The sequence below is a fragment of the Moschus berezovskii genome, chromosome 4 (genome assembly GCF_049115385.1).
Source record: "Moschus berezovskii isolate FMDL1 chromosome 4, NW_MosBer_1.0, whole genome shotgun sequence".
NCBI lineage: Eukaryota > Metazoa > Chordata > Mammalia > Artiodactyla > Moschidae > Moschus > Moschus berezovskii.
The window spans coordinates 70,178,382-70,199,856 of record NC_142463.1 but is presented as its reverse complement, the minus strand read 5'-3'; the positions used below and the strand labels follow the sequence as shown (position 1 = coordinate 70,199,856).

Genomic DNA, 21,475 nt, shown 5'->3' with positions numbered 1-21,475 from the left:
AGGTTACCTCCCTGTCCGTCTCACCTCGGTCTGTATGAGTTATCTGCAGCTCTTTCACTTTTGAACTCTGGAGATTTGACACTGTTTTCTCAGTTGGATGGGCTCACTTCCCCTTGGCTGTGAGTCTCACCGGTTCCTGTTGTTGTCAGTGAGGGGGGGGTTCCAGATCCTTGTGTGTCAATATTTTGCTATTGAATTTCCAAGGCCAACAAACACAATTCTGGGGCCGTTGAGAGATGGTAGGCTGAAAGGAGGTAAGGGGGGAGAGGGAGTGCAGGCTTCCAGTGACCTTTATTTAGAAGACCAGGCAAAACATGTTAACTGCATGCTGTAGATTGGCCTGTGGGCCCCTCTTTATGTCTTTGGTGGTGGTTGTTTCAGGCCAACGGCTACTCTGGGATGGAGCTCACCTTGTCGGATCCCACCTGCAAGGCCAAGACAAATGACACCCACTTCATTTTGGTGTCTCCCCTGAATGGCTGCGGGACTCGGCTCCGGCGAGCAGCCCCTGATGGTGTGGTTTACTACAACTCCGTGAGTGTTCTCCAGGACAAAGCTTTGCCTTTGCCTGAGCCTTGCTGGGTGTTACCTTAAAATTAGTCTTAAGATTTCTATGAAAGTAAGGGGGGCCATATACCCCAGACTTGAATGAAGCCCAGTGTTGGTTCTCAACAAAATGGGATATACTCTGACCCTGAACACTTTTGTTCTGTTGGTGAGTCTGTGGAAGTTGGGAGGCCCTGTTTTCTCGGCTGGAACATTTGTAATGATCTTTCCCACCCTTCCTTCCATCTCCTGGTGGCAAAAGTGTTCACTAGCAGGGTGATTATGGCTTTTTCTGGCTAAGCTGAGGGCTCAGATGGCCAGGTTCACATGAGGACAAACTCCAAGGCTGTGAATGAGCACCTCTGTACACCTGAGCTAACCAGATCCATGGTTCATCTGAGATCCATGGCCTCATCCGGGGCATGTCTAGAATTAGGAAAACTTTTTCCTCCCTCATGAACAAAAGAACCAAAAGAGAGAAGTCTGAGAAGGTCCTTTGAGAAACTGTTAAATCTCTCTCCATCCTTAGGAAAGACCCTAAATTGAAGAACATCTCCTACTTTCAAAGTTACCCAGAGATTCCCCAATGATAGTCATTTCAGTAGCTACCCTTCACTTTCCAGACATCATTCTTGGCCGTTCACCTTAATCTTTTCAGATTAAATCTGTTTGTGTAGAGGTGGACACTACATAGTGAATGTTACAAGAATTTGAACATGAAATTTCAAAAGGACTTTAAAAGTGATAATTTTGCAATTTGAGTTGTACTTTTGATGATAGAAATAGGACTCAGAGATCCCCGTGTCCAGCTTTGACGTGTGTGTGTCTGTGCTCAGTGCCTACCCAGCTTTGGCATGGGCTGGGGGGGCCCCGACTACTCTGTTTATTCCACTGCTGGTCCACAGATAGGACCCAGCCAGAGAAGAGACTGGCTTTCTGGTCAGCGTGGCTCATGTAGGGACTGACTCTCCTGTGAGCCAAGTTTATTGTTCCTCAGACAATTTTAGAATGTTTGAGCTGGAAAGAACCCTAAGATGATCTCATTCAGCGTCCTCATTTCACAGGTGAGGAAATTGAACCCCGGGGAGTTACGAGACTTGTTTGGATTTGAGAGACGAGTTAGTGGTAGAGCCAGGACTGAATCCAGCTTCCCGACCTCTCATCCACTGATCTTCCCCCAGCCCTAGGCTGGAGCAGCTACTCTGCTTTGTTACTGAAATTATTTATTAACCTTTGACTTCTATGATGAACACTTTTCTGCCAATTCCAACACGCATTTTCTTGCAATTATCCAGTTTTTCCAGATGTAATGAGTGTCATATATTACTGGCATATGTGATTTTGGAATTTTAAACTTTTAAAAAATTATTTCGATATATTTTTGGCTGTGCTGGGTCTTTGTTGCTGTGCGGACTTTCTCTAGTTGCAGTGCACAGGCTTCTCATTGCAGGGGCTTCTCTTGTTGCGGAACACGGGCTCTAGGGCACATGAGCTTCAGTAGTTGCAGCATGTGGGCTCAGTAGTTGCAGCTCCCAGGCTCAGTAGTTATGGCTTACGGGCTTAGTTGCTCTGAGGCAAATAGGATCTTCCCAGATCAGGGATCAAACCTGTGTCTCCTACATTGGCAGGTGGATTCTTTACCACTGAGACACCAGGGAATTTTGTAAACTTTGATTTGAATTAATGCCAATAAGAGGCCATGGTAACTGGTTAAGTTAAAAAAAAAAAAAGTGCCATCTACCTCAGGAGAGAAAAGTATATTGCTTCTTCTTTTTTTAAAAAAATTATTATAGGGTAAGTAATAACCTAACTTGCTTCAGTTGCATCACTAATTCCTTTGATGACCCAGAAAAGAATAGAGAGGCAGTTTTCCTTCATTTCTTTCCCATTCTGGTCTCCTCTCAGTGGCTATTTTAACCATTTCTGCCAGTTATAATTGTTTGTAGTAGTTTTCAGACTTAATATATATTTTCATTTTACAACATAATCAAAATCTAAGGAGGTGGAGCATAAAATCAAGCAAAAATTATAACCATCCCACGTATGCAAATAAATTCAGTTCAGTTCAGTCGCTCAGTCGTGTCCGACTCGTTGCAAATAAATTAGGAGTTAATTTATGGAGTCCGGCATCACCGACTCTATGGACGTGAGTTTGGGTGAACTCCGGGAGTTGGTGATGGACAGGGAGGCCTGGCGTGCTGTGATTCATGGGGTCGCAGAGAGTCGGACACAACTGAGCGACTGAACTGAACTGAATCCCTGGGTGAATTTTTTCATCTTACATAGAACTAACCTTCTACCGGCGTTAAGATAGGTTTTCATGGCATAGAACTTGATGTTCTTTCCTGCATCTATACCTCAGACAGGAGATAGTGGGGGAGATGGACGCATACAGGAGAAGGGTGAGGAGAGAATGGCTCAATAGTGAACGTCAGGTTCTTTGCTTCTGACTGAAACCAAACTTTACCAAATCTTTTTTTTATTTATTTGGCTCTGTGGGGCCTTGGCATGCAAATTCTTAGTTGCAGCATGTGGAATATGGTTCCCTGACCAGGGATGAAACACAGGCCCCTTGCGTTGGGAGCTCAGAGTCATAAGCCTCTGGACCACCAGGGAAGTCCCTATCAAATCTTGACAGACACAACTTACAAGAACTCCTTGGATTAGCCAAATCAGTGTTTCTTAGAGTTTTCAGTGTAAAGGCCCGTAAGGAGAAACTCCCCCACCCACTACAGTACAGGCGGGCCTGTTGAAAACCCCACCCAACCCCATTTCAGTGTCTGGTGTTTTCACACTATTTGAAATACATATTTTATTTTAAATCTTAATTTATCATGCATTGGTCTTCTTCTTTTTCATTTCTTTGAGGATAAAATCCTTAAAGAATACTTGGAGGTTTTTTTTTTTTCTTTTGATTAAGTCAGATTTTCAGTTCACCTCAGAATTTATTACATGGGTGTTTATGTGAGGGGGAACCAAAGGTATGTGATTGGGTGTTTTCATAACATTGTGCTTTCCTTACCTTTTAGATTGTGATTCAGGTTCTACCCTCTGGGGATAGTAGTGGCTGGCCAGATGGTTATGAAGATTTGGAGTCTGGTGATAATGGATTTCCGGGAGATATGGATGAAGGGGACACTTCCTTCTTCAGCCGACGTGAAATTGTGGGGGTATGTATTTATTTGTAGGAGGTAGTTTGTAGAGAATGTTGTCTTTTTGGTTGGCTTTAGTTGGGGACCACTGGAAAATAAAATCAGATGTTAAAGGCTAAAGCTCCTAAAGCTACAAGCTTCATTTGACTGTGATTTATTTCCTCTGTTTTCTTCTTTTCTCCAGTTTAATTGTAGCCTGCGGCAGGTGGGAAATCCCCGTAGCTTCCAGGACGAACCCAACAGAAACGTCACCTTCAACATGGAGCTGTACAACACTGACCTTTTTCTCGTGCCCTCCCAGGGGGTCTTCTCTGTGGCAGAGAATGGACCCGTTTATGTTGAGGTGAGACCCATATGTTAGCCTTGGGCTGTTAGGTTAGCGGAGATTCTTAGTGGCTCCTGAGTTTGAGTGAAAGCCCCTGGGGGCAGACCTCTTCCTGCCTTCCTCAGCCTTGACCAGTTCTGGATGAAGGCTTCACTCAGAAGACTCTTCCACATTAGTTTCTGACCAAAGCACGAAATTTCAGGATTCATTGCATTATGCTAAATGGAGAGAGCATTTTATAGATGAATGGGTGAAATGTTTTGTTTTTTTAAATCAGGGGCGTAAATTCTAATAAAACCTTGTCCTTCCTTTGTCCTTTGTATTTTTGCCAAGGGCATTCATTCAGTAGTTGCAATATCAGAGTTCAAAGGACTATTTCAACCCCCCTCAGAGACTATCTTTTAAACTAGGCATACTTTTGAGTGAAATACTGTATGTTACCATAGCTCATGAAAATTTTTTTTTTTTTTCCCTAGATCATTATCTAAATGTATCTATGGTGATGGTTTGTCGGTTTAGTCACTAAGTCCTGTCCAACTCTTGTGACCCCATGGACTGTAGCCTGCTAGGCTCCTCTGTCCATGGGATTCTCCAGGCAAGAATACTGGAGTGGGTTGCCATTTCCTTTTCCAGGGGGTCTTTCTGACCAAGGGATCGAAACCAGATCTCCTGCATTGCAGGCAAATTCTTTACCAACTGAACTATGAGGGAAGCCCCAATGTATCTATAAATTTATAAATTATTTCCTACATATAACAGTAATAACCACACATAATGTAAATCTGTGGAGTGACTACAGAACTATTAGGTAGTGGTGGTAATAATGAGATAACAGCTAAAGTTTATTGTGGATTTATTTTGTGCCAAGCTCAGTTGTAAGTTCTCAGTTATAAGTATTCATATTCTTCTGAGCAGTTCTATGACACAGGACTGTTAATATCCCCATTTTGTGGTTGAGGAAGTTGAGGCCCAAATTTGTCTAAGGTCACACAGTTAGTACCTAGTAGAGTTCAGAGTCAGAGTTCATACTCAGTCCCTCTGGCTCCAAAGACCACACTGTTGTCCACAGGATGCCATCATTTATCCTCAAAGTGCCATTTTCAAGGGGTAGAAAATGTAACCTCTTTGCAGTGCAAATACCCAAGTTCACAGACTGGATTCTAGAGAAGATAATTATCCTCAGGGCCCCAGAATGTCTGCTGGTCTTACTGGAAAGTCGTCCTCTAACGAGCTGGTTTTGGTGCTAAGATGCGGGCTGGTGTTCTCCACTATGGGAGGAGGGAGAAGCTTAAGGGGCCAAAATGGGATACTTCATATATTAAAAGTGACTTCAGTACACATATTTCTATTTAAGAAAGACAAATAACTCACATTTGTACTGATTCTGGGACGGAGCCCACAGGCTCTAGACATTTTCTTGGATCATCTCCTCCTTTCTGATTTCCCTCTTCTGAGAGATCTTCTCTTTCATTGGGTATTCCTTTCTCTGTTAGGGAAGATATACTGCTTTCTATGTGCTGTCCCTAATCAGAGCTCTCTCCTAATCCAACATTGGTGTTTTCTTCTTGCTGTTCTGGCTGTTCTATCCACATGTGTGGTTGGTCAGTGATGCACTATTGTACTGTAGGTTTTAGGGGCGCTGCTTAACTGCAGTTTGTTCTTTTCCAGATGTGTGCCTGGCTTTGCCAATTTGTGGCTTTGCTGCCTTAAATCTTCCTCATACATCCAACTCTGGATGTTTTGGGTTTTCTCCCTCCTCCCCAACTGCCTCCCCCAACCCCCAGTGCTGACTTACTTGAAATACATTTTCTTTTTCATTCTTATTTTCCCATTTATATATCATCTATATTGTTCATAATTGAATCAAAGACATTGTGAAAGTGATGGAAAAAAATGAACCAAGTATTTTTGCTATGCTACTTTATTTTATTTTATTTTTTAATTTTTATTGGAGGCTAATTGTTTTACAATATTATATTGGTTGGTTTTGCCATACATTGACATGAATCCGCCCCGGGTGTAAACATCATTAAAATGATATGTGAAAGTCGGTCAGTCGTGTCCAACTCTTTGCGACCCCATGGACTATACAGTCCATGGAGTTCTCCAGGCCAGAATACTGGAGTAGGTAGCTGTTTCCTTCCCCAGGGGATCTTCCCAGGTTTCCCACATTGCAGGTGGATTCTTTACCACCTGAGCCACCAGGGAAAATATATAATAATACACTGAAGAGAATTTGGGGAAGGGGAAAATGTTATAAACTATGTTAAAATTGTTTTAAACCACCTAAAATATGAGAGAGAATTGGTATATATTTTGCTTGAGCAAAATCTTTTATTTGGGGAAAGTAAGTAAAACTTAATCATTGACTTGGTCTAAAGAGCTATTTCCACGTTTCCTCTTGTGGCCATTCTTATCACATCCCCTCCCAGAATCTCCTATTTCCTCTCGATCATGCTCTCTTCCTTTAATCCAAGATGTTACCAGTTTTGCCACTTGGTCTTTGGTCATCTTTGGGTGATAGTTGGTCACACAGTTGGCAGATTTTCTTTTAGTTCATTTGTCTTGGGAAATTAAAAATATAAGTCTATATATTGTTTTTGTTGTTCAGTCGATAAGTCGTGTCCAACTCTTTGCAACCTCATGAACTGCAGCACACCAGGCTTCTCTGTCCATCACTATCTCCCTGAGTGGCCGCAAACTCATGTTTATTGCGTCAGTGATGCCATCCAGCCATCTCATCCTCTGTTGCCCCCTTCTCCTCTTGCCCTCAATCTTTCCCAGCATCAGGGGCTTTTCCAGTGAGTCAGCTCTTCACATCAGGTGGCCAAAGTATTGGAGCTTCAGCTTCAGCATCAGTCCTTCCAATGAATATTCAGGGTTGATGTCTAATATAACCCCCTAAATTTAAATCTAGATTAGTACTACTAGTATTAGCTGGCATTTCCTAACTATCAGAGAGCTGTGTTGTGTGCATATAATTTTGACTTTAGATTGTCATAGTCGCTGTATCTAGTCAGCGTCAGTGCCCTCATTCTTTGCGGGGGAGAAACCAAGGGTCAATGCTCATGGCGAGTGAGCAGCAGAGTCCTGCCACTGCTCACTTCCAGCCCATTTCAGAGTAAAAGATTTATTGACAGTATTTTTTTCCTCTCAAACAATTTTTTGGAGTACCTTAGATATTCTGCCACTGCATGCTTTCTTTGAGATTAGAGAAAAGGTTTGCATTTCTTCTCTCACACATTTTTGCCTCGTGGATTCTGAGTTCATGTTAAAGGGCACTTTTGAGTAAATAGAGTATATGTAGTTTGCCATTTTTCCAAGATTAAATATCTCGTTTTTCAGAAATACTGTAAAAATAATGAAGTGTGAATATTTTCAGACTACTAAATACTACTTCCTGGAATGATATCTTACTAAGCACCCTCACTGACCACATCATGGGCAGCTTGAACTGACCCTATAGCTGTAGTGAAATAGTGAAGAGAAAATGGACTTGGGTTCAGAAGACCTGGGCTCAAGCCTTGGTTTTCCCCAGTATTTGCTAGCTATGATTTTGAACAAGTCATCTATCCTATGTGTTCAGTTTTCCCTCTATTTATAAAATGAAGATGAAAATACTTATAAGATTGTACTCAGGAATTAAGCTTTAAGGCACAGCAAAATGTCATTATCATCTTCATCATCTTCACTGTTGAGTGTCTTGCAGTTAACCACATAGGGATCTTTCAAAATAGTGCCGTGGGCTAAAAGCCCCATGTGATGTCAGGGTTTTCTCGTGGGTAGCTCAGAATGCAGTGTGTTTATAGCTTCATGCCTTTGAAAGGATGCTGGGGCTATTGGCTTATGGTTAAAGACCAACTTTATTTCTAAAGTGTAAGTTTATTTTGATTCTTAGTTTAGTCAAGGAATGAGGCAATGGGGGGAGAGACGGTTCACACAGTGATCCATGTGTCGCCAGATGGAGAATCCAGTCTGATTCGGAGATTTTAGCTGAGTTCAGGATGGTTGAGATTTGAATTCTGTTTACACTTGGCCACACACTACTTCCTGTTTCTAAAGAAAAGAACCTTAACAAGGTTTGGACAGAGCCCATACAAATGTTTTGTAAGAGGGAAGTGTAAATGAGTCGGAAACGTTTCCAGATTAGATTTCCCTTAAAATACCCTTGGGCTTAAAGAGTGAAGGGAGAGTACTTGGCAAGGTCTGGTTTGGACCTCTGAAGAGCTGGGACACTTTGCCAGGCCTGTGATCGCCACCAGACTGCACCATGCCCAACATCCAGCCCCAGAAGCCAGCTCTGCCTGCTCACCATGAAGCAGGACTTTAGATGAATCAGTAGATTTACTGCAGTGTTTAGGCTCCCTCTGACTTGCTGCAGTTTAGAAGTTTGGTCTTCCCTGCGTGGTTTCAGTACATCTACCTCTGTCCTTTATTTTTTGGGTAATTTTTAAAAGAGGTTGCCTTACACGTGATAACACTATTATGACATTAGGGTTTTTACCTGTTGGTGTTTTATTTATTTTGGAAAGTCTACTCTAGGTGCATGATGTACTTTTATTTTTATTTCCCAGAGAATTTATAGGAGGTCAAAGAGACTTATTTATCTTATATTAGAATCCAGGCTGGCACTTAAATAATTCACTGTCATCATCATACCAAACTTAAATGGAAAATATCTCCTTCTTCAATGAGTCTGTTACTTTTGTGATTAGAAAGAAGACTATATAGGTGTGTTACACAAATCAAGCAATGTCTCTCATCAGAAGGGCCATGTTGGTATGTTCTCCTTGTGCCTACAGTGAGAGTGAGATGCTAACTTGTTTCTGAATTGAGCTTTCTGTTCTGTTGTAGGTGTCTGTTACCAAGGCCGATCAAGAACTGGGATTTGCCATCCAAACGTGCTTTATCTCTCCGTATTCAAACCCTGATAGGATGTCTGATTATACTATCATTGAGAACATTTGTCCTAAAGATGAATCTGTGAAATTCTACAATCCCAAGAGAGTGCACTTTCCTATCCCACAAGCCGAGATAGATAAGAAACGGTTCAGCTTTGTTTTTAAGCCTGTCTTCAATACCTCCCTGCTCTTTCTCCAGTGTGAGCTCACATTGTGTACCAAAAAGGAAAAGGACCCCCAGAAGCTACCTAAGGTTAGTGGGCCTTCATCTATTTTCTCCTGTTATTTTGACATCTTTAGGTGAGGCAGTGACCTACCAGAAAGGTTTAATCACAGCTTGCTGCAGGTTGAGGTTTTTGGTTTGGGAACTGCCCAGTCAAAGTCATAAAGTTTATGTTAGCAGGGAACTGTGAGTTTTATGGAGTCTTGGAGAATGAATCCTGACCATATGCTTTTTTTTTTTTCCATGCGTGCTATTCAGTAGTATCTTATGAACGATAAATCAAGATTGTTTTCCATTGAAGGAGAGGTCTGGCTTTATCTTTGCTGTTCAGATAGTACACAGTGCCAAGAGTACAGAGAGCCGAAGGACAAGTTCAACGTGAGGATTAATTTTTCCAGGTCCCACTGAGATTTGTATTGCAGTTGTTTTTTGACCTTCTCTGTGTGAGTTATAAGGTTGACTTGTCTCATGAGGACTTCTAAGGGAAACTAGCAAATATTTTAATTTTTCTTGGTTTCATATTGTGGTTCGTCATGTTTGCCTCATGTCGCTCCCCACGTAGAACCAGTACATGCTGTTGCCACAACAGAAATCAGAACCCTTTGACCTTGTTGGTGTGGCTATGGTAGGGGGCATCCGCGAGGGTAATGACCTCATTGTTTTGGCTTTTTGCATGAAGGGTATCTTCTGTCTAGTTTTGTTTCTGTGATCTGCCATAATTATGTATAACTTCGTCTGTGTGTTTATTTTAGTTAGATATCTCACAGTGTAAGCTGACTTCTCATCCTTTTGCAGTTGCTTATCAGTCAACGTCTGAAAGTCCAATAATTTAGCTGTGTCATTAACAATGTATTATAGGAACAGAATTTTCTCACCTGGTACATAGGTTGTGAGAGATGGGTGTAAAAGGAGAAGGAAAAATTATTGTTATGAGACGGATTGTCATTTATCTGAATCCTTTGCACCATTATATTCTCCTGGACATCAATTTCTCCATTAGACCACAGGAAATTTTATAATACATTTGAAAATATAGTGAATCTGATCTCTTAGTCCTCAGGGAGCACAGGTGATTTAGGCTGTGTTCTTTAGGTTGCCTTGGGAAGCAATGGTGCCCTAGCCTTGTGGGCCTCCACCTTCCAGTGGCCATCAAGCTTGGGCCATAGTGGACAGTGGTCGAGAGCTATGCAGAACTTCTTGTGTGGCTGTGGGACCCAGAGAATAACTTTTAGGAGCTGGGGATCTAGGAGGGGAGGCCTAGCAGTTACCCCTGTCTTTACTGATAGCTGTGGCTCTCACCTTTCAGTGAGCCTGGCCTATAGCAACCCAGCTTCATAGTGTGTCAGTCTGTGAAAATTGGTCCTAATATTTCCTTCTAGAACATTTAAAGGAAAGTTCTAAGTACCTGGGGTTGACATGGGATTTGACCCTAAGCCTAAGGTTATATCCAAGGCAAGATAGTGTGGAAAGAGCATGAGGGCCGAGAAGGAAGGCCTGATTCTTACTAACAGGACATTAGCAAGTTCCTGACCTCTCAGAACCTCTCTGTCCTTGTCTGTACCATTGAAGTAATAGTATCGCCTTCCTTCCTAGGTAGAAGAGCAGGTGAGACAGTGGAGGGGAGGTGAGGACAGTGGACCATTTATAGAGCTGTTAACTGCTGTTCCTCTGTTTATGGCCTATGGTTAATATTTCCACACTCCTACGACGGCTTTCTATGACAATAGACTGAACCAAAGATTCTTCCAGAAAGAATTCTCAGACTGTTGAGTCCAACCCTGTCTATTGCTGATGAAATTGAGAGCAGAGGGTTCAGTGACTTGCCTGGGATCTTGCAGTGAAATTTGTTGTAGACTCTTGATTAACCAAGGAACTAGAAGGAAAGTAAGAAAGCTCTTCCTAAAATGCAAATCTTCTCAACGAGTTCTCTCCATGAAAAACCCATTGTTTCCTTTTACAGGAGAGCTGCTGTAAAGACTTTTCTTGTTTGTTTAGGGCAGAGGTTGGAGGAGAGGGGAATTGTCTTATAACATGTATCTGACTTTCATGTTGCTCAGAGCAGCAATGACAATAAAGCCACAAGTCTCTGCTCTTTTGTGACTGGAAGATCTGGAAGCTAGTTAACTTTTCTGGATGCCTTGCTATATATAGATTTTTTAAAATAATTGATATGTTTCCCCTTCCAACAAAAGTGATTGGATGTCACTGACATTGGCGTTTCACCTATTGATGGTCGTAGACAAGGAGGCAAAGTTATTTTCAAGGAAAAGGTAATGGAAACAGATACACCAGGCTTGGGCATGCTGGTTCTAAGTCTGAAGCCTGAAAATAGCTGGAAACAGCTGATCTCATGGCCTCCACCCCTAGCACAACTCCCTAGCACTTCATTTTGGAACATTAAAAGCAGATGACCCTGGAAAGCTTCATTTTGCATGAGCCTATACTGTAATTAAAAAAATCAAATGCACTTGACAACATGATTATCTTTTTGGACAACAAATGTAAAATCTGTCACCCTCATAATGCAATACATGAAGTTTCCTACCATCACAAATCACAAACATGAACCATTTATGTGTAAGCCAGCTTGGTGAAGGGCCAATGTTCGTCATATAGTTATTTTATTTTTCAGACTAAATAACACTAAAACCTCCAGTTGTTTTGTGGAAATCCATCCAGCAATGTTTGCATCTTCAAGTGCAGCTGAGAATACACTGAGCCTGCTCTCGTAGCTCTCAGATTATTGGTGGTTCTTTGAAAACTATCCTGGTGTCCTGTTTTTCTGGGGTAAAGAGCTGTGAGCTGTCTGATAAGGGGCCACAGATGACAATGCTGGCCCTTTCGAATGACCCCCTAACTCTGTTCTCCTCTCTGCAGTGTGTGCTTCCTGATGAAGCCTGCACCTCGCTGGATGCCTCAATGATCTGGGCCATGATGCAGAATAAGAAGACATTCACCAGGCCACTCGCTGTTATCCACCACGAAGTACCATTTAAAGGTGTGTTCTGGGCAGGCTCGGTCAGAGAACAGTGGCCTGTGTGCTACTCATAAAGAAACTGCAGTACTGTAAATCAAAGCCCAGTTTTATTTGAAAGATAAATTAACGACCATTTAGTAGCTTTAGAAGAGAATTCTTTGCCCGCGGAGTCTTTTGTTTAGTTGGTTCTCCTGCTGCTGTGCATTAATGATACCTTTGCCAATGACTTCCTCTATAATATTAGATCAAAGTCTCGGTTGTCTGTCATGATGTCACTCGCCCTGCATGCAGATATGCTTCCTCGAGCGTGTTGGAGAGGGTTAGAGTTCCTTCTGGAATTGCACGCAGTCCACAGCCCATCTTTCTTTGACCTACTAGTAAAGGCTGTGTGGGCTACAAGCTATTAGAGTGCTTTCTCAGGGATCGCAGATGCCTTTGGGGAGGGTACCATGTATGTGAACACCATCTGTGTTAGGTGTCACAGCAGAAAGACATTGAAAACCACTGTTCAAATGTGTTTTTATCGTTTTGATTTTATAATTTTACGCGCAGCTCTGGGCTTCCCCTGCTAGCTGGCTGTGGGACTCTAGAGCTCTCCTCTCAGGTCCTTAGGTTTCATTTTCTTTATCTGGAGAAAGAGGGGGTTGGACCAGATGACTCCCAGAGGCCTTCTCGGCCATAACACTCAGATGTACTGTTTGAAGAGGCAAAACAATTTTTCATTCATTTCCCAGCCGTCCTCAAGTTGGTGGGAGATGTATGTATTAGATGTTTATTGGTTCCTCATCAATGTTTTTGTTGTTGTTTAACTTTATTCATTAATTTTTAGCCATTTGAAGCAGTTATAATAGCTGCAGTCTTTCTATAAATGAATTGCCCAAGTAGTTCCTTGTTTATTGGGTCCAAGGGAAAAGAAATAAGAATAAATTAATTGTGTTGCAAAGCGTATCAAAATCGGGCAACAGCTGGCTCTGTTTTGTACTGTGAAAGTGGTGCAGCAGCAGCAACAGCCACCCCATACTCCATCTGTTACTCTTACCTATTTTGAGAGAGGTAATTCTGCCGGTAATTGAAGGCAGCAGCGTGCTTTTTCTTGTGCCAGACAATTATTAGGCATTAATATTGCAGCAGTATAACTTCCAGTAATTCATTCATTCATTCTTTAAGTCTGGTGGTATTTTTTTAAGTAATTCCTCTTGTAAATTAGGTAATTACCTTTATTTAAACTTGGTGTATAATTATGCTGAAAGTTCAATGTTTTCTTTACATAAAAGTTCAAGAGGAAAGTTTTACCAAATATCAAAGCGATTTCATGAGATTTGCTAATTGAGACTAGGTTTTAGTGGAGAAGCATGCGGTGAAGAAAGTTTATTGCTTAGGTTTGTTAAACAAATTGAGAAGGTTAGGCTGTAGGCTGGCTTCCCAGGGGCTGTATGCAAATGCTCTTTCTAACTTTACACTGATTGGGGTAGGTTTCCTGGCAGATTTTAGCCTTTTTGAGTGACTCCTCTCATCTTTTATGTTTATTTTCCTTTGACTCTAGAAGCATTTCTCCTCAGTGCAGGCCACTGGAATCTGTGCTCTCCTTCTACCTCTCAGGGAATTGGAATAATCATTTATGAGGAATGTGACTATTTGCCTGATAGTATTGCTTTCTTTGAAAAATAACAGGATCATGAGTGTTCTTCCTTCCAGACAGCCTTATGTGTTACTGTATTAAGATAACAAATACCCCAGTATCCGTGGGCTTCCCAGGTGGTGCTAGTGGTAAAGAACCTGCCTGCCAAGACAGGAGACATAGGTTTGATCCCTGGGTCAGGCAGATCACCTGGATGAGGGCATGGCAAAACCACTCCAGTATTCTTGCCTGGAGAATCCCGTGGACAGAGGAACCTGGTAGGCTACAGCCCGTGGGGTTGCACAGAGTTGAACACAACTAAAGCAACTTAGCACACGCAGTATCTCTGGAAGTGGGCAGATCTCTTTTTGGGAATAACTTTGGGGGTAAAAATTTCCCACTGGGACAGTTTACTGTCCTTTTACTACATGGATACTCTTTGGAGACCTGGCCAAAGTTCCAGCTCTCCCTGGCCATTTGGTCCATCTTATTTCTCTACACTTGAGTTTTCTGGGACAGCAGATAGAGGTTGTCTACTTCATAGTCAGCCAGAGAGCTACTCTGTGGCTACCACTGCCAGTAGCAAGGGCACATTTCAGGTGATGTTTCTTTCTTCTCTGGGCAAGCAGAATAGGCCATCAAAACTAAATAAGTTAATTCTGAGTCCTTCCTCTAGGCCACTGTTGTTTTTTTCTTTTTTTTTTTCGGTGGGGGAGGCACTGTTATTAATGGAACTTTCCTGAGTTTCACAGCATATCTTTGCCACCTTTGATCTCTCAGTCCCTTGGGAACCACTCTGGAATTAGAATTCTTTTGCTTAAATTTTCAATAATGATGATGCTAGTGGTAATGATTAAGATGGAGATGGTGATAATGTTGATCTGACATTTATTGAGCATTTACTTAGTGCAAGGCTTCATGCTAAATGTTTTTTGTGGGTAATAGTATTTAATCCACATGGCCTCTCTGTGAGGCAAGTCTATTATAGAGTAGGGGTAAGTAACTTGGCCAAGGTCATACCACATAAATCAATGGTGGGTTTGGGATTCACATCAAGGAACTTTGAGCTCTTAAATCTTTATGCCTTATCCTAGGTGGAGGTTGATTCTCAGTTCAGTTCAGTTCAGTCACTCAGTCATGTTCGACTCTTTGCAACCCCATGGACTGCAGAACGCCAGGTCTCCCTGTCCATCACCAACTCTTGGAGCTTACTCAGACTCATGTCCATTGAGTTGGTGATGCCATCCAACCATCTCATCCTCTGTCATCCCCTTCTCCTCCCACCTTTAATCATTCCCAGCATCAGGGTCTTTTCCAGTGAGTCAGTTCTTCGCATCAGATGGCCAAATTGATTCACAAATATTGAAGTTTCAGTTTCAGCATCAGTCCTTCTAATGAATATTCAGGACTGATTTCCTTTAGGTTGATTCTAGATTTTAATAAAATCTGCAAGCAACACAGTCATCTGTCTTTTTATACGCCTCTTCCTGGCCTCTTCTCCGGTTCATGCCATATCACATTGGTATGCAGGTTAGCACCCAAATGCTCTAATAATTATGAAATGAAAAGAAGGTGAAGAGTTTTAGGGAAAGAAGTCTGTTCCACCAAAGGGTTAAGATATTAGGAAACAACGTAAACTATTTAAGAGTCTTAAAGTTTAGGACAAGTTCTGTGACTTTGAATTGTAACTCAAAAAAAAGCCCAGGAAACGTGAATAGTTTATGCATATTATGGTTTATGGCAAAACAATTAAAATAGTTGAGGTGGTGCCATCCTGTCATATTTTCTGAAATATCTTGAAATATAGGCATGTTAGTGCTGTTTGCTTTGGATGCTATGGCTGCTTTTTACAGCATTTGAGAACACTTGGGCTTACATAATAAAAATGATTACACCACGTCAGTGATGATTTTTTTTTTTAATGGTGAAAGGGAAAAGTAATCATTTCTCTGAAGTTTAGGGCATATATATATATATATGGGGGAAAATGGGCACAAAAGAACATCCCCAAATTTGCCATGCTTTATGTACAATCTATAATTCTTAGCAAGTGTTTAAAATACTGAATTTTCTCCATATTTCCACCACATAACTTTTAAAGATTAAAGTATGCTCAGGACAGCACCTGGCATATCATGGGCACTCAGTAAATGTTAATTTCCTTTCCTTCCTCTTAACATCTCAGCCAAACTAGGCTTTCTGGGGGGATTAGAGGGGAGTGAAAGGGCAAGTTGTGAATGTCGGTTGGAAATTAATCCAAGAGAGGCGTTGCTTTTTGGAACACATTTGATTTTTCCAGAACAAAAATACTTTAAAGCACCAGCCAGGTTTTGTCCTCGGGCAGAGGTAAAGATGAGGGGAAGCCGAGGAGAAAGGTGGTAGAAATCCTTAGTTAGCAGATCAAGACATTCAGTCTGTATTCAGTAAGGGAGAGGTATCATAGGTTCTTGTTTCTTTTTTTTTTCTTTTTTTATTTAGTGTGCTTCACATTCTGAAAACCTTTTAGTTTCAAAAATTTAAAATCTAAACAAAAACAAGAAATAGTAGAATGAACTCCTACAAACCATTCATCTGGTTTCCACAATTACCAATTCATAGCCAATTTTTTTTTATTACTTCCTGTCTCTGGATTATTTAGAAGGAATATTTGATTCACAAATATTCCAGTATGCACCTCTAAAGTCTGAGATCCATCAAAAGATCTTGAGTAGAGAACCAAGCATCAGATCATTTAGTAAGAGTACTCTGAAAGCAGCATGGAGGTTAAGTTGCTAGGGCTTGTACGCAATAATAAAGTATATATGATTTTTTGTAAAAGTCGTTCAGTCATGTTTGACTCTTTCAATTTCATGGACTATACAGTCCATGGAATTCTCCAGGCCATAATACTGGAGTGGATAGCCTTTCCCTTCTCCAGGGGATCTTCCCAACCCAGGGATCGAAGCTAGGTCTCCCACATTGCAGGTGGATTCTTTACCAGCTGAACCACATATTTATGGTTATTTATTCCAAAAACATTTATTGAGGATCTACTATATGCTTGGCATATAGTATACGAATTTTCCTATGTTTGATGCCTTTACAATCTAATGCATGGAGAAAGGAATGGCTACCCATTACAGTATTCTTGCCTGGAGAATTTCATGGTCAGAGAGGCCTGGCAGGTGAGGGGTCAAAAATAGCCAGACCCGACTGAGCAACTAACACTTTCCCTACTTTCATTATAGCTTAAAATAAATATGAAGATACAACCTGATGCGCTACTGATGTTTTGAGCTGGATAACTCTTTGTTGTGGGATGTTGACCTGTGAATTGTGGAATATTAAGCAGCACCCCTGGCCTCCGCGTACTGGATGTCCTTAGCAAACCTTTCCACCACCAGTTGTGACAACCCAAAATGTGTCTGGATGTTTCTAAATGTCCCCTGGAGAGCCTAGTGGGCAAAAGTCACTCCCGGGTGAGAACCACTGATCTAGTAGAAGGATACAGATAAGTGAGAAGGCAGTTACAGTGAATGCCATAAATATTGAAAGAAGCCAGAGAAGGGATTAACTTACAGTGTGGTTAAGTTAGTAAAAACTGTATCTTCAGTGGCCCGCACAAGCTTCTTTATCTCCCCATCCTTCTCTCTGTGCCAAATACTAGTAGATGTGGGTACCAGTTAGATACCTCATTTCCCTATGGGCCTGCCCAGTCCTGCCATGTTTAGGAGAACTGAATTGAAAGTGGGAGGACAGAAGTTGTGGTCAGTTACTCATGCATAACCCGAGAAATATCTTTTTTATGAAAACCATGACTAAACAATCTGAGGAGGGAAGTTTTGGTTCTAGAGGCAGACCGAAGTTTGCTCAGAGTACATGAAAAGATTTAATTCAGAATGTTGATTATGGTTTGTTCTTTCTGTACAGAAATCTTTACTGTTAAAATTGCTCTTTACAGCAATGGCTAGGATTCCTTTCTTGCAATCGTACCCTTAAAACCAAAAGTAAATATTGTTGTGTCAACTCTTTTCCTTTCAGCATGCCAACTCAATTACAGGGTTCCAGTGGAGATCAAACTATTTTAGTTATACTCGGGGTTTATTGGGAATTTTGGAACACAAAAGTAAAAGGATAAAATCCTCGGATCCCAGTTCTGCAGCCTGTGCTTGTTATTGTTTATGCGCAGAAAGCACGGAGGAACTTCACCTTTGGGGAAATGAGCAACAATTGTTTGTGCTTAACTGTGTGAGAAGGCCCCTATTTGGGGCGGGGTAAGAGGATTAGGTAATAATGTAAATCCATTAAGAATTTTCAGACAGTGTCATCTGTCACACAGGCTTTACTGTAAAACCTACATTCTCACCTAGGAGGTCTCCTTAAGGGAGACTCATTATTTGAAACCTTTTGGGGATTCTGAGTGACAAAGTTTAACCATGGGTGGTTGACTGGATGGAACTCTTCCCAGAAGTGTGTATATTTCTCGCATGATGAACCCTATAGAGACCTTTAAATGCCTTTGGACTTAGTTCAGCGTATCAAACCACTACTTTTTACAAATAGGAGAATTTTGTGGTTAGATGCCCCTACTTCATAGGACCCTTGGGAATTTAAAATGAGAAAATGTAAGTGAAGGCTTTTTGGTCGACTGTAAAACACTATACAGTGTACAAGTGTTAAGGCATCATTGTTGTTGCTTCATTGCTGCCAATAAGGCTGGTGGGGCCAACCTCCCAGGAGACAGTCTCTTATGTGCCTTGTGTAGTTGGTATGTGTTCTGCACACTGAAATGCATTTTCTTAAAAACACACAATTATTTTAGTTTTCTTAGTAATTTTATTTAAGTATAGCTTTCTCATATATCCTAATCCCAGGGGCACTATGCTGCACAACTCCAGGGGGTACCCTTCAATTGTAGTGGCTTTGTTTCCCCCCATAGCATTCCTCCCCCTAGAGCTAGACCGCGATACCCCATGCTTCATGAATGTGATCAACCAGCTGAGATGGTTAATCCTGAGAATTTAACAATCCTGTCTAGCTTCTGTTTTTATAAATATCAACTCAAATGCTGCTTGTTTTGGTCAGTTTTTCACAATTTTTTTTTTTTTTTGCTTTACTTTGGATTCCAGAACAAGGTGTGTGTTCCTTTTTTATTGAATAAAAATGGAGATGAGGAGAGGCACTAAACACATTACTTTTAAACTCTTGAGAACAGGGGTAGAGTCTATGTGTGAGGACTTAACACACTTTATCTTTAAAGAGCCAGGTGGTGAATATGTCCAGTTTGTGGCTTATGGAGTCCCTGCCTCAACTACTTAACTGCTGTTGCAGCCTGAGTGGCCGTGGAAAGTATATAACTGAATGAGCCTCGTTATGTTCAAATAAAACTTTACGAATATATTTGTATTGTGTATAATTTTCACATGTCATGAAATATCTTGATTTTTTTCAATGATTTACAAATATAAAGTTCATCTTTAGTTCACTTGTACAAAAATAAAGGGCGGACTGTTATATGCTGCCCTATGGCCAATGATACTCTCGCTGTTGAGAAGAGCACATAGCCGTGCACAAGCAGCTGCTTAATCAGTGCTTTCTAGCTGAGGACAGAGCCACACTCACCAGTCACTTAGCCTGCTAGGCATAATGTGGAATCCTGGGTCAGCCCCTACCCTGATGCTTTCCAGCTGTGACCTTGGGCTGGTCACATGATAAAGAATTTCAGGCTGCTTTTTTGTAAGATAGTGATAAGAATTCTGTTTCTGCCTCCCTTACGGGGCTGGTTGAAACCTCAAATGAGATCAGGCTCTATAGCCCTCTCTGAACACGAAGGCATTATAGAAATGTCAAAGCGTATAAGCATTCCCATACAGTCTTATTCCAAAATTCCTCTATTGCCTCCGTTTACAAAAAAGTATGTACGTGCTAAGTTGCTTCAGTCATGTCCAACTCTTTGCGACTCCGTGGACTGCAGCCCACCAGGCTCCTCTGTCCATGGGATTCTCCAGGCAAGAATACTGGAGTGGGTTGCCATTCCCTTCTCCAGAGGATCTTCCTGACCCAGGGATCAAAAACAAGTCTCCTGCATTGCAGGCAGATTCTTTATTGTCTGAGCCATCAGGGAAGCCTGATGCATCAAAAAGTACAGCAACATTCTAACTGTCCTTCACTAAGCTTTCTGGTAAAGGCTTTTCTGTTCCCGTCCGAGCCCTGAGGGTCTACAGATGAATAAGATCCAGTCTCTGCCCTGGAGGTGGAAAAAATTAAGAGAAGTCAGATGTGATGTGGCACCTTTATAACAAAAGAGGGAGAGGATGAGCAGAAGTGGGAGAGATTTGCCCTGCTGGGGTGGTTATGGGGCTGTGAGAGAGTCAGAGAATGCCCTGAAAATGCCAGCAGAGCAAGTCATGCGGGGAGGGTACTTGAGGGAATGGCTTGCAACTTGTGATGACATAGAACTGCCTGGAGAAGTGGGGCAACTTAACTTCGAGGAGCCCAGCATGGGTGAGGAACCGTTAGGAAATGAGGCTGGAGAGAGGTGGGGAGAGGAAGGCAGATCACTCCATGCTATGCTTGGGAGTTTGGACTTTTTTCCCGTAAATGAAGGGAAACCATTGAATGGTTTAATCAGGGCAATAATATAATCAGCCCTGGACTCTGCAAAAGTCACTCTGGGGGCACATATAGGGGAGGAAACATTTGAGTTGGGTGCAGTAATGGAGACCAGGAGACCAGTTAGAGAAGCTTTGTAATAATGCAGATGCATGAAGAGGAGCTGAACTATAGGACGACAATGTTAGGAGGAGGAATAAAGACGCTTTTACAATATGTGTGTATGTTAAAAGACTTTTTGAAAGTGGAATAATATTCAGTACACTGGAGAAACATGATACTTAAAGATACTGCATCCTTTTGTAAATAAAGAGAAAGGTATATACACATGTGTGTGCGCACTCACACACATGCATGAATTATCAGACTCAAATTTCTTAAGTTTAGGTGTTTGCTTTCAGTTTTTCTTCAGGTGAGAGAAAGTATACAATTGATCATTAACAAAGTACAGTGCTTAAAATTTCTGAGTAATCCATGTTACAGTCTTGATATCTAAATAGAACAATTGACAGACTTTTCACAAAATAAGTATTCACGAATAGAAGAATGTCAGCCTCTACTGAGATTTTGATAACCTCTTGCTTAGAACTTGGTTTCTCTGTAGAATGCATCATGATTTATGTTTTTGTTTCAGAAACAGGTCCAAGTATTAAGGAACCGATTCCAGTTTCTCCACGTAAGTCTTTATGCAACTGTTTTGAAATAAAGCCTCCTGGGCTTTTATAAGAATGAGTTGGTTATGGAACATTTGCCAGACCCTGCGTTTTGATAAGGAGACTTCTGCTCTCATTCTCCCTCACCCCTCTTTTCTCGTGCTTTCTTTTTCCCTTCCTGCATTCTTTCTTTTTTCCTCTCTACTGTTGCCTTTTTTAAATATGAATTTGTTGACCCATTGGTATGTATCACTTTAATGGAATGTAGTAGCTTCTTAATTTTGGAGAAGTTCATCATTTACCTACCTTTAGTGGTTGTGATCTGAAATACTTAACATGTAGCTATGGGAATGGTTTGCAGTTTTGTATCATCAAGTGTATCTTCCTGCTCAGAGAAGCAGTGCTGAAGGAACTAGTTGCTATACCATTAAGGCAATCACTAGTCCAAAGGGTGTTGAGAACACTTGGAAGACAGAGAAAGAGAGACCA

At 41.4% G+C, this 21,475-nt stretch overlaps 1 protein-coding gene across 2 annotated transcripts in view; it reads left to right on the top strand.

Annotated features, from left to right (window-relative positions):
• Window positions 1–21,475, top strand: part of TGFBR3 (transforming growth factor beta receptor 3) — a 210,846-nt gene that overhangs the window by 175,593 nt on the left and 13,778 nt on the right. Inside the window, exons 10-15 of one of the 2 annotated variants that reach the window (XM_055402313.2) lie at window positions 382–534; window positions 3,576–3,716; window positions 3,883–4,041; window positions 8,878–9,177; window positions 12,025–12,145; window positions 20,974–21,009. In XM_055402313.2, coding sequence (XP_055258288.1) covers window positions 382–534; window positions 3,576–3,716; window positions 3,883–4,041; window positions 8,878–9,177; window positions 12,025–12,145; window positions 20,974–21,009 — 910 coding nt within the window. Of the gene's footprint in view, window positions 1–381; window positions 535–3,575; window positions 3,717–3,882; window positions 4,042–8,877; window positions 9,178–12,024; window positions 12,146–20,967; window positions 21,010–21,475 lie in introns of both variants that reach the window. The other variant, XM_055402312.2, reaches the window with a different exon arrangement.